General features: G+C 42.4%; 1 protein-coding gene across 1 annotated transcript; it reads right to left on the bottom strand.

Moving 5' to 3' along the window:
* Nucleotides 1-759: 759 nt before the first annotated feature.
* Nucleotides 760-2,157, bottom strand: Actl9 (actin like 9). The gene has a single exon (XM_028859901.2). The coding sequence runs from the start codon at nt 2,058-2,060 to the stop codon at nt 813-815; it is 1,248 nt and encodes a 415-aa protein (XP_028715734.1). The 5' UTR covers nt 2,061-2,157; the 3' UTR covers nt 760-812.
* Between the last annotated feature and the right edge of the window lie 15,418 nt (nt 2,158-17,575).

The following is a 17,575-nucleotide window of genomic DNA, read 5'->3' as shown; positions in this document are numbered from 1 at the left end:
AGTAACTGATGGAAGCAGATGCAGAGATCCACAGCCAAGCACCAGGCTGAGCTCTGGGAGTCCAGTTGAAGAGAGGGAAGAGGGATTATATGAGCAAGGGTGATCAAGATCATGATGGGGAAATCTACAAAGACAACTGAACCAAGCTTGTAGGAACTCACAAACTTAGGCCGACAACTGTAGAACCTGCATGGTACCAGACTAGGCCCCCTGCATATGGGAGACAGTTGTATGGCTTGGTCTGTTTTAGGGGCCCCTGGCAGTGGGATCAGCATCTATCCCTGGTGCATGAGCTGGCTTTTTGGAGTCCATTACCTATGGTGGGATGCCTTACTCAGCCTTGATGCAGGGGGAAGGCTTATTCCTGCCTCAACTGCAGGTGCCATGTTTTGCTGACTCCCTATGGGAGCCCTTACTCTTTTGGAAGAGGTGATGATGGTGGGTGGATGGGGGAAGACTGGGGGTGGGAAGCAGGAGGAGGGATGAGAGGGGAATCTGTGGTTGGTTTGAAAATGAATAAAAAATTTCTTAAATTAAAAAAGTATTAGGGTGTCTCATAGGGATGGTCATGGATTCTTTAGCATAATTTCCATTCAGAAATGTTTGGAGGAGAAGATACCAGGGGTGTGAGGGGTTGGAGATGGGAGGATATGGGTTGAGGGGTCAGTTGGAGGGTGTAGGCTAGTGGCTTAATGAGAACATGAGTCATCTGGGTGGACCTTAGAGCATGGGATAGAGCTGGAAGACAACAGGACTGAGTTTGCTTGGCAAGAAAGCTTTACTGCCTTCAGCCCTTCCCACCTTGTCCCCCGTTAGTAGCATTTTCGGTATACAACCTGAGGTCCTCTTTCTTCATATTGTTCCCTCAAGACCCAGCAGGACTGGAAAGCGTGCAACGAGGCCAGAATGGAGCCCCCAATCCACACAGAGAGGTTCCTGTTGGGCTGTGCCATCACCACCACGTGATCCTCAGGTGGCAGGGAGCGCAGTAGCTCTGCCCTGAAGCGACCCTCCAGGCCAGTAAAGAGGGAGGAGCCTCCACACAGGAGCACATTCTGGGCGACGTGGTTCCGTAGCTCCCGAGGCACCTTTATGAGACTCTGTTCAGCCATGGCAGGGAGGCCCATGGGCGACAGTCCTGGTATCTCGGGGGGATGGAATAGGAGCTCTGGGCACTGAAATAACTCCTTCCCCAGGGTGACAGTCCGTCCATCCGGCAACTTTAGGGTCTGCTTGCACTCCTGATCCAGACGAGCCTGCTCCTTTTGGAAATCTGAGGCCAAATAACAGTAACGATGTTTGATGTTCTCCACCATGTCCAGGTCCTCTTGTCTTAATGAGAAGCCAGAGCCCAGCAGCATCTCTGCTAGAAAGGCAGTAAGATGGTTGCCGGCCAGGTCCAAGCGTTGGATGGCATGGGGTAGGTTGTAGCCCTGAACAACTGGCACTGTGTAGCTGACTCCATGGCCAGTGTCTACAACAAGTCCATTAACACGCCCATGGGCATAGACTGACAATACAGATTGAGATGCCACATATATGGCTGGGGAGTGCAGAGACTCAAAGGCCACTTCTATTAGCTTCTCACGGTTGGTGACTGGGCTGAAGGGTGGATCCGAAAACAGTAGAGGGTGATCCTGGGTGGCCACTCGGAGATCATGTTCCAGGATGTGTCGCCAGATTAGTTCAGCTGCTTCCCAGTCCACCACAATGCCGTTGCGAATAGGTTTCACCAACCTCAGCTCTGGGCGGGAGCGGGCTGCCTCCCCAATAAAAGTTTCCAGCTCTGACCGGCCCTTGGTAGCCTGTTTCTTGGGCTGGCAACCCAGGATGGTGGCCACGGTATAGGTGGGTTGGGAATGTCCTGCAAAGCCCACTTTACAGGTGCCTGTGCCCATGTCAATTACCACAGCACCTGTCTTCGGTGGGAGCCTGTCGACAACTAGGTTGAGGGAATCTTGCTGTAGATTGTCGTTCACTAGGAGTGTGCTGGAGTTCACGGCAAGAGGACCAGGAGTCTCTGGGGAGGGCTGGGGCTTTGGGTGTCCATTGACATCCATGGCTGCAAGTGGCCTGATAAGGCTGCTTGTCAAGGTAGACCTCTTTTCTCTGGGGCACCAGTGGAAAGGCTGATCAAGGCCCAGGGTGGCCAGAAAGAGAGAGAGAGGATAGAACAGTGGGGGTCTGTGACATCACTGTGCTTGCCCTTGCTTCACAATGCAGGGATGTAGTGGGTTGAGATGGACTGGGGGAAGGCAGGAGGAACCTCTTTGTATGAATTTCACCTGGGAGAAATGTCTATTTATCAGAGACAGAGTGAGAAGAAGATGTTCTACTCAAGTCTAGCTTGGTCAAACAGTGAGTTTAACTGGAGTTGCTTACAGGAGTGTGGGTAAGGGATTGTTTACAGGCACATGGGTAAAGGCTATACTTAAAGGGTAAATGTACTCTGGCTGGCAAATCCTGATGCAGAAGCTTCCCATACTCAAGGATACATGCTCCTGTAGATGGCTTCTATCTGAAATCCAGACCACAGTGGTCAAGGTTACCTGTCAATATAGATAGTTGTTATCTGAAACTGTGGAGGCTGAACCAAGACCAATAAAATTTCCACTGAACTGCACCCTGATAGACACTTCCCACTGCAAACCCCACAAGATCTCAAGCCCTTGTACCATAGCCTGTATGCACAGTCTTCATTCACATGGAGAGGTTGTTGCTTTTCATTGTTCTAATTAAAGGGCAGTCTACTCCTGTTGAGGTAGGAGATTTTGCCATCCCATCCCAGTCCGATCTAACAACACCAGTGAAGGAAAATATCTCCTATGGCAACTGTTAACTGCCTGTATACCCTTGGAAAAGGTATGGCTTCCTGAGTCCCTACTCGTAGCAACAGCTTACTCTCTTGTGGGGAGGGTTGAGACCTCCTGAGGCCTCTCCCTTAGTAACCACTGTCAATAAATTCCTGGGGAGGAGTATGGTGGCCTTATGAGCCTCACCTCTGTGATGGACAATCAATAGGCTCAATTTTATGAAGGTCTCCCATGCGTAATCACAGCCACAAGGCCATGTCTTGCCAGAGGGCAGAATTCCATAGCAGAGCCCCACAGCCCTCATTTCTTTATGACTACCTTCCAAGTGCCCAATCTGCAGAGGAAACAAGGTCTCTGATTCAGCATCTTCACTGCAGAACCCACTCTCACACAACACACACACACACACACACACACACACACACACACACACACACACACACTCCTTCTGCAGGTAACTTGCCCAGTCTCCCAAGAATGTAAATCAGAAGGTAACAGGTCAAACTGACTGTCTGGCTTTCTTCCTTATGTTTTTTTCCTTCCCTCTTGTGGCAGTTTGAATGTAATTGGCCCCAGTAATCTCACAGGGAGTGGCACTATTGTGAAGTGTGGCTTTGTTGGAGTGGGTATGGCCTTGTTGGAAGAAGTGTGTCACTGTGGGAGCAGGCTTTTAGGCTTCCGATGCTTAGAATACTGCCCAGTGTGTCAGTTGACTTCCTGTTGCCTGCAAGCCAAGATGTTACCAGCACCAGGTCTGCCTGCATGCCGTCATGCTCCCCACCATGATAATAATGGACTGAACCTCCGAAACTGTAATCAGGCCACCCTAAATTAAGTATTTGCCTTATAAGAGTTGCCGTGGTCAAGCCTGGCACAGGGGAATCTCCCAGGAGTCTATGGGGAGGATCCAGGCTTAGACTCTTAGCAATAGTGGATAAGTAGCCTGAACTCTTTTGACCAGATTGGTGCCTGGCCCAATTGTCATCAGAAAGGCTTCATCTAGCAACTGATGGAGGCAGATGCAGAGATCCACAGCCAAACATTAGGCAGAGTTTGGGATTCCTGTGGAGGAGGAGGAGGAGGAGAAAGGAGTGTAGGAGCCAGAGAGGTCAAGGACACCATGAGAAGGCTCACATAATCAATTAACCTGGGCTCATAGAGGCTAACAGAGACTGAACCAACAACCAGGGAGCCTGCAATTAGACTCTGAATATATGTTACAATTGTGTAGTTGTTGAACTCCTAACAGTGGGAACAGGGGCTGTCTTTAACTCTTTTGCTGGCTTTTGGGACTCTACTCCACATACTAGGTCACCTTGCTCAGCCTTAGTACATGAGGAGGTGCCTAGTCTTACTGCAACTTGATATGCCACATTTTATTGATATTCATAGGAGATGGGCCCTTTCATGGATGGAGATGGAAGAAGAGGGGGTTGGGGGGTTGGAGTAGGGGAGAGGGACTGGGAGGGGAGAATGGGGGGAGGCTGCAGCTGGGATGTAAAATAAATATGAATGAATAAACAAATTGAAAAAAATTAAAATTAAGAGATTGGAAGTAAGACTGACATGGAAACTGGTGGTTTGAATAAAAATGTTCCCCATAGGCTCATAGGGAGCAGCACTATTAGGAGGTGTGGCCTTGCTGGAGAAAGTGTGACACTGGGGTGGGATTTGAGGTCTCAGAAGCTCAAGACAGGCATAGTGTCTCTGTCTCTTCCTGTTGCCTGTGGATCAAGATGTAAGAACTCTCGGCACCATGTCTTCCTACATACTGCCTTGCTTTCTGCCATGATAATGGACTAAACTTCTGAACCGTAAGCCAGGCACAATTAAATGCTTTCCTTTATAAGCAAAAAAGAGTTGCTGTGGTCAGCAATTAACAATTCATTACTTCTCAGGAAGGGATGGGTCTTCACTGATACTTCCTCTATCCATTGTGGAAAGTTGGAAGGCCTAAGTTTGGGCAAGTTTGCACAGCTGCTGTGTTCACGGTTACAGTGGCAATGTCATATCTGGATGGCAGTGCTTCATGACACTCTCTCCTTACCCAGCTTTTGCTCTCTGTCCTCTCTTTTTCAGTATTTCCTGGACCTTTGAGTAGGGATAGGGAGTGTTGCTGTCCTGTTTAGGTCTGAGCACTCTTCAACCAATTATTCTCTGCACTTTGAGCAGGTATGAGTCACTGCATTCACCTTCACTCAGGCTGAGAGCTGTGGGTGTAGACGTAAATATTTAGAAGGAAGTCTCACAACACGTGCAGGTAGCAAAAGAAGGTTGTATGCTGGCTTTTTTTGACCATGTGTGCCTCCCAGCTGTAGGATTTGTACCAAATTCATGGTATTGCATGCCCTCCCTGCTTGGGAGAGGAGTTCTGGTGCTTTTTGTTTGTTTTTTGAATGTCCATAACGACCACGAACACACTAAGTGAAAATATTTCATTCGGCCTTTTCAAACAGATTTCTGTTACACTTTTAAATTCTGTAATAGAGAATGGAGAGATGGCTCAGCACTTAAGAATACTAGTTGTTTTTGCAGAGGACTTGGGTTCCCATCTCGTGGCAGCTTATAACCATTCTTAACTCCAGTTTCAGGGGATCCGACGCCCTCTTCTGACCATGTGCTTCACAGACATACGTGTAGGAAAAAATGTTTGTATATAGAAAAGAAAAAAATTGTAAATTATGCAAAGGCTGAAGGACATGAGGGTGAACTCACATAGGACTGACTCACAGTTCTGTGCATCCCAGGGATTCAGCTCAGGTTGTCAGGAGTGAGCAGCAGGTGTTTTGACCCACTAAGCCATCTCCCTCACCCAAAAAGATGAATTTAAAATTTCCCTATCAGTCTCACATTGTCTGTAGTTTTGCCACAGTCTTTATTTTTCTGAGCAATGTGCCTTCTATTCCCAGATTCAGAAGAGAGATGTTGAATTTTGCCAAAAGCCTTTTTTATTTGCAGCTAATGAGATGGCCATGTGATTTCTCTCCTTAACTTTGCATGCTATATTACATTTATTAATTTGCATTTGTTGAACCAACCATGCATTACTGAGTTAATATCAACTTCACTAGTTTTTAAAGAAAAAAATGATTACATCTTTATTTACTTTTTTTTTTTTGGTAGAAGGGTCTCTCTGGAAAGTGCAGAGGAGTAGACTAGGTTGAAGTTGGGTTTTTCTTTCTTTTCTTTTATAAGGAAATTTTTATTATTAAGAATTTTTTTTATTCATTTTACATACCAACCACAGATCCCTCTCTCCTCCCTTTTCCCAGCCCCCAGCCTTCCCCCCCAACCCACCCCCAGCCCCACCTCCTCCAAGGCAAGATCTCCCATGGGGAGTCAGCAGAGCCTGGTACATTCAATTGAGGCAGGTCCAAGCCCCTCTTCCCTGCACCAAGACTGTGGAAGATGTCCCACCACAGGCACTGGGCTCCAAAAAGTCAGCTCATGCACCAGGGATGGATACTGATCCCACTGCCTGGGGGTCCCCTAAACAGTTCAGACTAAACAACTGTCTCACCTATCCAGAGGGCCTAGTCCAGTACCATGGGGGCTCCACAGCTATTGGTCCACAGTTCATGCATCTCCACTAGTTAGCTGGCCGTCTCTGTACATTTTCCATTCATGATCTGGATGTCTCTTGCTCATAGAATCCCTCCTTTCTCTCATCAGTTGGACTCCTGGAACTCAGCCTGGCGTGTAGCTGTGGATCTCTGCATCTGCTTCCATCAGTCACTGGATGAAAGCTCTATGATGACAGAGTAATCACCCATCTGATCACTGGAGTAGGCCAGTTCAGGCACCCTCTCAACCACTGCCAGTAGTCTAAGGTGGAGTCATCTTTGAGGATTCCTGAGAACTTCCCTAGCACCCTGTTTCTCCCTACTCCCATAATGTCTTCATTTATTATGATATCTCGTTCCTTGCTCTCCCACTCTGTTCCTGTTCCAGCTCGAACCTCCCGTTCCTCTATGTTCTCATCCCCCATCCCTTGCTCTCCATTATTCCCCTCGCCCCCAGCTTGCTCATGTAGATATCATCTATTTCTCCTTCACTGGGCAATCCATGCATCCCTTTTAGTTTCCTCCCTGCTAGCAAGCCTCCCTGGAGCTGTCGGTTGCAGTCTGGTTATCCTTTGCTTTACATCTACTATCAACTTATGAGTGAGTACATACCATGTTTTTCCTTCTGAGTCTGGGTTACCTCACTCAGGATGATATTTTTTAGTTCCATCCATTTGCCTGCAAATTTCATGATATCATTGTTTTTTACTGCTGCGTAGTACTCTATTGTGTACATGTGCCACCTTTTTTTTTTTTTTTTTTTTTATTCATTCTTCAGTTGAGGGGCATATAGGTTGTTTTCAGATTCTGGCTATTATGAATAATGCTGCTATGAATATACTTGAGCATGTGTCCTTGTTGTATGATTGAGCATTCCTTGGGTATATGCCCAAGAGTGTTATAGCTGGGTCTTGAGATTGATTCCCAATTTTCTGAGAAACTACCATACTGATTTCCAAAGTGGCTGTACAAGTTTGCACTCCCACCAATAGTGGAGGAGTGTTCCCCTGGCTCTGTATCCTCTCCAACATAAGCTGTCTTCAGTGTTTTTGATCTTAGCCATTCTGACAGGTGTGAGATAGTATCTCAGAGTCATTTTGATTTGCATTTCCCTGATGACTAAGGATATTGAGCAATTCCTTAAATGTCATTTGGCCATTTGAGATTCTTCTGTTGAGAATTCTCTGTTTAGCTCTGTAGCCCATTTTCAAATTGGATTGTTCAGTATTTTGATTTCTAGATTCTTGAAAGATTCTTGGATTCTTTATATATTTTAGAGATCAGATCTCTGTCAGATGTGGGGTTGGTGAAGATCTTTTCCCATTTTGTAGGCTGTTGTTTTGTCTTATTGACTGTGTCCTTTGCTCTACAAAAGCTTTTCAGTTTCAGACAGTCCCATTTATTAATTGTTGCCCTCAGTGTCTTTGCTACTGGTGTTATATTTAGGAAGTGGTCTCCTGTGCCAATGCATTCCAGACTACTTCCTACTTTCTCTTTTATCAAGTTCAGTGTAACTGGATTTATGTTGAGGTCTTTGATCCACTTGGATTTGAGTTTTGTGCATGGTAACAGATATAGATCTATTTGCAATCTTCTGCATGTTGACATCCAGTTATGCCAACACCATTTGTTGAAGATGCTTTCTTTTTTCAATTGTAGAGTTTTGGCTTCTTTATCAAAAATCAGGTGTTCATAGGTGTTCTGAATAATGTCAGGATTTTCAATTTGATTCCATTGGTCCACATGTTGGTTTTTATGCCAGTACCAAGTTGTTTTTATTACTATAGCTCTATAGTAGAGCTTGAAGTCAGGGATGGTGATGCCCCCAGAGGTTGCTTTATTGTACAGGATTCTTTTAGCTATCCTGGTTTTTTGTTTTTCCATATGAAGTTGAGTATTTTTCTTTCCAAGTCTGTGAAGAATTGTGTTGGGATTTTGATGGGGATTGCATTGAATCTGTAGATTGCTTTTGGTAAGATTGCCATTTTTACTATGTTAATCCTACCTATCCATGAGCATGAGAGATCTTTCCATTTTCTGATATCTTCTTCAATTTCTTTCTTCAGAGACTTGAAGTTCTTATCATACAGGTCCTTCACTTGCTTATTTCGAGTTACCCAAAGGTATTTTATATTATTTGTGGCTATTGTAAAGGGTGAGTTTCTAAGCCCACTTATTGTAGCTGTGTGATTCACTACATTGGTGTGTGAGTTCACGCGAGTTCACTGAATGAAGACACAGAGGCATCTTAAGAATGAATATGAATCTAGCTTTTCATGGCTGCAGGGGAGTCCAGCCTCGAAGGACTGAAGCACTAACCCTTTGCCTAGGGCAGTTTTATTTCTCTCCAATATAGTTTAGCCAGTTAATTTCTATATGCTCAAAACAACCTGAAAGGGGCTCCCAACAATACAATGCCAAGTGTAAATTCCTTCATTTCTCAGGTACCACAGTCTTCTGGGGTTCCTGAACCAAGTTTTGCATAGGCCTTTGTATCCTTGGGAAACTCTGAGACAAGATTCACATAGAGGGCAACAAGAGAAACAAAAAGAGTTTGCTAAAGAAAAGATAGATTAGGGCTAGGTGCTATGCTCTGGAGCCAGGCCAGGGGCAGCTCAACAGGAATGCCAATACAATTTATTATTTGTATATAGGAGGACTACTGATTTTTTTTCGATTTAATCTTGTATCCTACCATGTTGCTGATGGAGTTTATCAGCTGTAGGAATTCCCTGGTAGAATTTTTGGGGTAACTTATGTATACTATCAAATCATTTGCAAATAGTTAAAGTTTGACTTCTTCCTTTCCAATTTCTATCCCTTTGATCTCCTTTTGTTGTCTTACTGCTCTAACTAGAACTTCAAGTACTATATTGAATAAATATGGGGAGAGCAGACAGCCTTGTCTTGTTCCTGATTTTAGTGAAATCACTTTGAGTTTTTCTTCATTTAATTTGATGTTGACTGTCGGCTTGCTGTAAATTGTCTTTATTATGTTTAGGTATGTTTCTTGTATCTCTCTAGGACCTTTATCATGAATGGGTGTTAGATTTTGTCAAAGCTTTTTCAGCATCCAGTGAGAGATCATCATGTGTTTTTTTTTTTTCTTTTAGTTTGTTTATATGGTGTATTGCATTGACAGATTTTCGTATGTTGAACCATCTTTGTATCCCTGTGATGAAGCCTACTTGATCATGGTGGATAATTTTTTGATGTGCTCTTCGATTCAATTTGCCAATATTTTATTGAGTATTTTTGCATCAATGTTCATGAGGGAGATTGGTCTGTAATTCTCTTTCTTTGTTGCATCTTTGTGTGGTTTGAGTATCAGGGTAATTGTAGACTCATAAAAAGAGTTTGGTAATGTTCCTTCTGTTTCTATTGTGTGGAACAATTTGAAGAGTATTGGAATTAGCTCTTTGAAAATCTGGTAGAATTCTGTGCCGAAACCATCTGACCCTGAGATTTTTTTTTTTTTTTTGGTTTTTTCGAGACAGGGTTTCTTTGTGTAGCTTTGCGCCTTTCCTGGAGCTCACTTGGTAGCCCAGGCTGGCCTCGAACTCACAGAGATCCGCCTGGCTCTGCCTCCCGAGTGCTGGGATTAAAGGCGTGCGCCACCACGCCCGGCCTGAGATTTTTTTTTGGTTGGAGACTTTTAATGAACTATTTCTATTTCCTTAGGGGTTATTGGTCTATTTAAATAGTTTAACTGGTCTTGATTCAACTTTGGTATTTGCTACCTATCCAGAAAATTGTCCATTTCTTTCAGATTTTCCAATTTTGTGGAGTACAGGTTATTGAAGTATGACCTGGTGATTTCTGATTTTGTTAATTTGGATGCTTTCTCTCTGCCTTTTGGTTAATTTGGATAAGGGCTTGTCTATCTTGTTGATTTTCACAAAGAACAAATTCTTTGTTTCATTGATTCTTTGTGTTGTTCTCTTTGTTTCTATTTTATTGATTTCAGCCCTCAATTTGATTATTTCCTGGCATCTATTCCTCCTGTGTGAGTTTACTTCTTTTTGTTCTAGAGCTTTCAGGTGTGCTGTTAAGTCACTATTGTGTGATTTCTCCAACTTCTTTATGTGGGCATATAGAGCTATGAATTTTCCTCTTAGCACTGCTTTCATAGTGTCCCATAAGTTTGGGTATGCTGTACTTTCATTTTCATTGAATTCTAGGAATTCTTTAATTTCTTTCTTTATTTCTTCCTTGACCGATTGGTGATTCAGCTGGGAATTATTCAGTTTCCATGAGATTGTAGGCTTTCTGTAATTTTTGTTGTAGTTGAAATCTAACTTTAAGATAGATTTATGAAGTTATTCCAATTTTTTTGTATCTGTTGAGATTTGCTTTTTGATCGAGCATGTGGCCAATTAGAGAAGGTTCCATGGGGTGCTGAAAGAAGGCATATTCTTTTGTGTTAGGGTGGAATGTTCTGTAGATATCTATCAATTCATTGAGTCATAATGTCTGTTAGTTCCCTTATTTCGCTCTTAAGTTTCAGTCTTGTAGACCTGTCCATTGGTGAGATTGGGGTACTGAAATCTCTCACTACTAGCGTATGGGGTTTGATGTTCAATTTAAGCTTTAGTAATGTTTCTTTTACAAATGTAGGTGCCCTTGTATTTGGGGCATAAATGTTTAGAACTGAGACTTCATCTTGGTGGATTTTCCTGTGATAAATAGGTAATGTTCTTCCTGATGTCTTTCATTGATTTTAGTTTGAAGTCTATTTTATTAGATATTAGGACAGCTACACCAGCTTGCTTTTTAAGTCCATTTAATTGGTAATTCTTTTCCCAGCTTTTACCCTGAGGTAGTGTCTGTCTTTAAAGTTGAGGTGTGTTTCTTGTATGCAGCAGAAGAATGGATCCTGTTTTTGTATCCATTGTGTTAGCCTGTGTCTTTTCATAGGTGAATTGAAACCATTGATATTAATGGATATTAATGATCAGTGATTGTTAATTTCTGTTATTTTTTGGTGGTAGTGTTGTGTGTTTCTCTTCTTTGGTATTTGTTGTTGTGGATTTTTTGTAGCTGGAGGGCTTCTCTCCAGGTTCCACCAAGCCTCGAAGTCCCACATTCCACGTATAAAATAATCACTCAGATGCTTATATTACTTACAAACTGTATGGCCGTGGCAGGCTTCTTGCTAAGTGTTCTTTTTATGTTAAATTAACCCATTTTTATAAATCTATACCTTGCCACGTGGCTGGTGGCTTATCGGCGTCTTTACATGTTGCTTGTCCTGGCGGTGGCTGCAGTGTCTCTCCCTCCTTCTTCCTGTTTCCCCAATTCTCCTCTCTCCTTGTCCTGCCTATACTTCCTGTCTGGTCACTGGCCATCAGTGTTTTATTTATATAGAGTGATATCCACAGCATTTTTTATTGCCTGTGTTTTCATGGGTTTATCTAATTTCCTTATGTTGAATTTTTCCTTCAAGTGCTTTCTGTAGGGCTGGATTTGTGGATAGGTATTTTTTAAATCTGGTTTTATCATGGAATATTTTGTTTGCTCCATCTATTGTGATTAAGAGTTTTGCTGGGTATAATAGTCTGGGCTGGCATTAATGGTCTCTGAGTGTGTGCATAACGTCTGACCAGGACCTTCTGCCTTTTATTGTCTCCATTGAGAAGTCAGGCATTGTTTGGGTGGATCTGCCTTTATATGTTACTTGGCCTTTTCCCTTTGCAGCTCTTAATATTTTTCTTTATTCTGTATGTTTTGTGGTTTGATTATTATGTGGCAAGGGAACTTTTTTTTTTGGATCCAGTTTATTTGGTGTTCTGTAAGCTTCTTGTGTTTTCATAGGCATTTTCTTCTTTAGGTTGGAAAAGTTTTCTTCTATGATCTTGTTGAATATATTTTCTGTGCCTTTGAGTTGGTATTCTTCTCCTCTTCTATCTCTATTATATCTATCCCAAATATCCTGGACATTTTGTGTTTTGACTTTGTTGGCTTTAGTGTTTTCTTTGACTGATGAATCTATTTCCTTTATCATATCTTCAATATCAGAGATTGTCTCTTCCGTCTCTTGTTGGTTATCCTTGCATTTGTAGTTCTTGTTCTTTTACTCAGATTTTCCATTTTTAGCATCCCCTCAGTTTGTGTCTTTTTTTTATTGCATCTATTTTATTTTTAAAATCTTGAATTGTTTCCTTCTTTAAAGGATTTACTGATTTCTTCCCATTTTTTTTGTTTGACTTTTCCTTGAATTCTTTAAGGGATTTTTTCATTTCCTCTTAAAAGGCCTCTATCATCATCTTCAAGTCATTTTAATTTTTTTTTTTTTTTTTGGTTTTTCAAGACAGGGTTTCTCTGTGTATCTTTGGACCCTTTCTTAGAACTCACTTTGTGGTCCAGGCTGGCTTCAAACTCACAGAGATCTGGCTGCCTGTGCCAGCTGAGTACTGGGATTAAAGGTGTGTGCCACCACTGCCTGGCTCTTAAAGTCATTTTAAGGTCGATTTTTTCTGCTTTTTCTGTGTTGGGATGTTCACGTCTTTCTGATATAGAATCACTAGGTTCTGATGATGCCATGTTGCTATTTATGTTGTTGACTGTATTTTTGCACTGGCGTGTACCGATACTTTCCTCCACTTGGTGTAAACAGAGGGAGCCTCTCTTGGTCTGATTGCTACGCTTCATCTAATCAGGGCTCTTGGTCTAATTGGTGCTGATAGAATCTGTATCACAGGGAGAAGCTCTTAGTTCAATCAGAGCTAGTGGGCTCTGTCTCAGGGAGCAGCTATTCCCAATCGGTACAGGGTGGGCTTATGGCTACATTGGTCACTGTTGCTTCAGGGCCTGCTTGGCTTGGTGAGGTACTGGGGAAAGAGTCAGCTGCCTGGTCCCTTGGGCTCCAATGGCTGGGGGAGGGGCACAGAATGTGCCCCAAGGGCCTAGGGACTAGGGACCTGGTCTGCTCAGTCCAGAGATGGGGCCCTACCTGTTCCCAATTGGTTGGGATGGGCTTATGGCTTCAGTGGTCACTGATGCTGCAGGGGATGATTGGCTTTGTGAGTGGGGTGGGGGAAGAATTTGCTGTCCAGTCTCTAGGGCTGCACTGGCTGTGGGGGAGGGGAAGGAGCACAGTATGTGCCCCTGGGCCTAGGGGCTGGAGACCTGGTCTGCCTAGTCTGGAGATGGGGCCTTACCTGTTCCTAATTGGTTCAGGGTGGGTTTATGGTTCCAGTGGTCACTTTTGTCACAGGGGATGGTTGTCTTGGTGAGGGGGTGGGGAAAAAGACAGTTGCCCTGTCCCTGGGGCTCCAGTGGCTGGGGGGAGGGGCATAAAATGTGCCCCTGGGGTCTAGGGGCTAGAGACCTGATCTGCCCAATCCAGAGATGGGGACTTACCTGTTCCCAATTGGTGCAGGGTGGGCTTATAGCTCTAGTGGTCACTGGTGCCTGAAGTTGGGGTTTTCATTCTACCATGTGGGACCCAGCAACCCAATTCAGGTAAACAGATTTGATGGCAAGCTTCTTTACTCACTGAGCCACCTTGTACTGTACTGCCCATGATCTTAATATGTTTTAAAAATATTTACTAGGAAAACAGTTAATAGTATGGTTTCTTATGACTGTCAGATACCCTCATTAATACTTTACCATCCTCCCTTCTTCTGTATTTATTTCCCTACATCTCCTTAAAGAGAACCCCTTTCCCATTTCTTTGATTAGATCATGTGTACCCTATTATATCCTTCTCTATCATTCCCCCCAGCTCCCTACTATGGCTGTGATCCCCTTTTAACTTTCCTGATTTCTACAGTTACTCTGAAGATTTGGAACTACGAACCTCAGATGAATGGGACTTACTTATCTTTCTGGGTCTGGGTTACTTCATTCAATGTGACCTTTTCTAGTTCCATTCATTTACCTGAAGTTTATGATTTCATTTTTCTTCACAGCTGAATAGTATTCCATAGTGTATATGTACCACATTTTCATTATCCATTTGTTGGTTATGAAAGATTTAGGTTGTTTACATTTCCCAGCTATTGTGAATAGAACAGTAATGAATATGTCTGAGCAAGTATTTGTGGAGTAGGATATTGAGTCCTTTGGGCATATGCCAGGGAGTGGTATAGCAAAGTCATATGGTAGATTTATTTTTAGCATTTTGATAATTCTTCACACTGATCATAGCGACTGAACTAATTTGCAATTTCACCAACACTGAATGATGGTTCCCTTTCCCTCACATCCTCTCCATCATTTGTTGTCAATTTATTGTTTTGTTGATCTTTGTCATTCTGATTGAGGTAAGATGAAATTTCTAAGTTGTTTTGATTTATCTTCCTCTAATTGCTTTGGATGCCGTCATCTTTTAAGAGTTTTCCTTAGCTATTTTTCTTCTTTAGAGAAATCTCTGCCAGGCAGTGGTGGCATATGCCTTTAATCCCAGCACTTGAGAGGCAGAGGAAGGTGGATCTCTATGAGTTCAAGGCTACAGAATGAGTTCCAGGACAACCAGAACTACATGGAGAAACCCTGTCTCAACAAAACAAAACAAAACAAAACAAAACAAAACAAAACAAAACAAAACAAAACAAAACAAAACAAAACAACAAAGCAAAACAAAAAGTAAAACAAAAAACAAACAAGCAAAAAAATGAGAACTCTCTGCTCAATTCCTAGGTCCATTTTTTTGAGGGGTCTTGGTGTATTGTATTACATTAAAAAACTTTGTTTTTTTGACTTCTCTGTATAGCCTGTATATTAATCTGTCAAATGTATAGCTGGCAAAGATTCTCTTCCATTCTATGGGCTTCCTCTTCACCCATTGATTGCTTTTTAGTTTTATGAAGTCTCCCTTGTCAATTATTTGCCTTAGTTCTTGGAAAATGGAGTCCTATTCAGAAAATCCTTTCATACAGCTGTATTGTGCATGGTATTACCTATGCTTTCTTCTAGCAGTTTCAGTTTCTAGGCTTAGGTCTTTGATCCATTTGTAGTTAGTTTTTGTGCAAGGTGGTAATATTGGTCAAGTTTCATTCTCCTGCATGTGGACATCCAGTTTTCCCAGTACAATTTGTTGAAGCTTTATTTTCTTTAGCTTATGTATTTGGCACCTTTGTCAAATATCAGATGACTGAAGTCACATTAACTCATGTTTGAGTCTTCTGTTTTGTTTCACATGGTTTACATGTCTGTCTTGTGCCATTATCATATTGTTATTATTACTATGGCTCTGTAATATATCTTGAAATCTGAAATGATAATTTCTTTAGCATTGTTTTTCTTCAGGGATTTTTTGACTATGCAGGGTTTTTGTGGTCTCGTATCAGTTTTAGGATAATTTTTTCTGTGTCTATGAAGAATGAGATGGAGAGTTTTGACTGGGATTGCATTAAATCTATAAATAGCTTTTAGCAAAATGGTTATTTTCATAACATTAATTGTACCAGTCCTTGAGCATGGGGTGTCTTTTATTGCTCTAGTTGATGACATGAACCTGGGAGAGTGGAGCCTAAAAATGAAATGGACTAAAGTCTCATGAAATAGCCAAATTTATTCTGGGTATCAGACATTTTATATTCTGAGAGTTAATCATAAGAGCAAATTTCACATGAGGTCAAGCTGTATACAGTCATGAGGACAACTGTGCTTGGAATCATCATCTGAGTAGTAAGATAATGAAGTAAACCCATTTCTATTTGTACATCTGGGAGGGGCACATGTAGGGCCCTGGCCCCCATTTTGCGTAGATTTTGCCTTACTTGCTGACCTTGACCAGATGTCCTCCCTATGCTGATTCCCTGCAGGTTTGGTTTCCTCCCTCCTGAATGCTTAAGGGAAGTTCCTTGTTTGTGTATCCTGCATATTGGGCCTTAACAGCTTAGATGCAAGAATGTAGAACATTGGTAGCGAACTTCTGCCCTCTGGGGTTCTCCCATTGTGCTGTAAGCCTGTATTTAAGGCCTCCCCCCCAATAAACGGCATTCGGCTTTCTGCTGAGGCGAATGACCCCGCTGTCTCTTATCTCTGTTTTTTGATCCACAGCCCCTCTTTTGGACATGGTGAACGGGTGGTGGTAGTGCAGGCATTACCGCTACAAGTGGGAGAAAGAAGGGACAAGCTGATGGAAACCTGAAAGTAAGGCTGGCCAGCATTGTAAAGAAAAGAGAAGGTGAGGGTGAATTGTTATGGGTGCAGGACACCACCGGTAAGAGCAAGACAGCTAAAGATTATACCAGATCAAAGGGAAAGAAAGACAATAAAAAAGAAAATCTTCCCAATAGAGAAGAGGGAAGGAAAAAAAATTTCCCATTAGAAAAGGGAGAAAATTTTAATCAAGAAAAAAGAATTTTCCCGGTAAAAAGGGGAAAAAGTTTGAAACTAGGCCTAAAGATTTTGGGGCCCTGTAGAGGAAGGATGAAGGAAAGAGAAAAGCCTCTTCCCAGTGGTAATGGAGGAAGAAAGGGCTCTTTTCAATAAAGAATTTTCAGGATAGCTGAAACTCTGAACTCTTTCTCCCTGCCAGCACAGAGCGGCAGCATCTGAATTACAAAGAATCAGTGGGTGGGCCTCACTGCTGCTGGCTGAACAAGCAAGCAAGTCCAGAAGTTGAAGTTTTGTTGTCGGTTTGCTTAATTTTGATTTAAATGTTTTTTATTTTTTCCCTCAGAGTGGGAATAATTCAATATTTAGAATCCCTTCATGGGAAATGTTTTCTGTTTCTTTTTTTTCCCCGTATGATGGGAATAACTCATTATTAGGTAATCCCTTCATGGGAGAAAGAGGAAGTTTAAATGGGAGTGCACAGGCAGGTACAAGCCAGCTGGAGGCGTAGCCATGAGGCTGACAAGAGGAATGGATTTGTGGGCAGGCAAGTGAGCAGAGGCCAGGGGAAGGACAGGCGCTAAAAGTTTAAACAGGCCCAACTTCTGGTGAAAAATGGTTTCAGTCAGGACATGGAATGCTAAGTCAATGCTGTTTGAATTTCCAAGGATATTAATCATTCATTGTATAAAGGATGTTCTGTTTTTTTGATTGATTAATAAATGCTTGATTTTCATGGTAGATAAACTAAAGGAGCAGAATTCATAATTTTGAACTATATATTAGGTATACTCTTGTCTGTTGATCATTACTGAAAATTTGGCTCTGCTCTTTAAGTTGCTTTCTAGAAATTCTGGTTTAATTCTATAAAGTTACCTCTTCAAATCCTATAGAGATTTTATTTAATGC

This window comes from Peromyscus leucopus, chromosome 22, assembly GCF_004664715.2.
Source record: "Peromyscus leucopus breed LL Stock chromosome 22, UCI_PerLeu_2.1, whole genome shotgun sequence".
Classification (NCBI taxonomy): domain Eukaryota; kingdom Metazoa; phylum Chordata; class Mammalia; order Rodentia; family Cricetidae; genus Peromyscus; species Peromyscus leucopus.
This window is presented reverse-complemented; position numbering and strand designations above follow the sequence as displayed.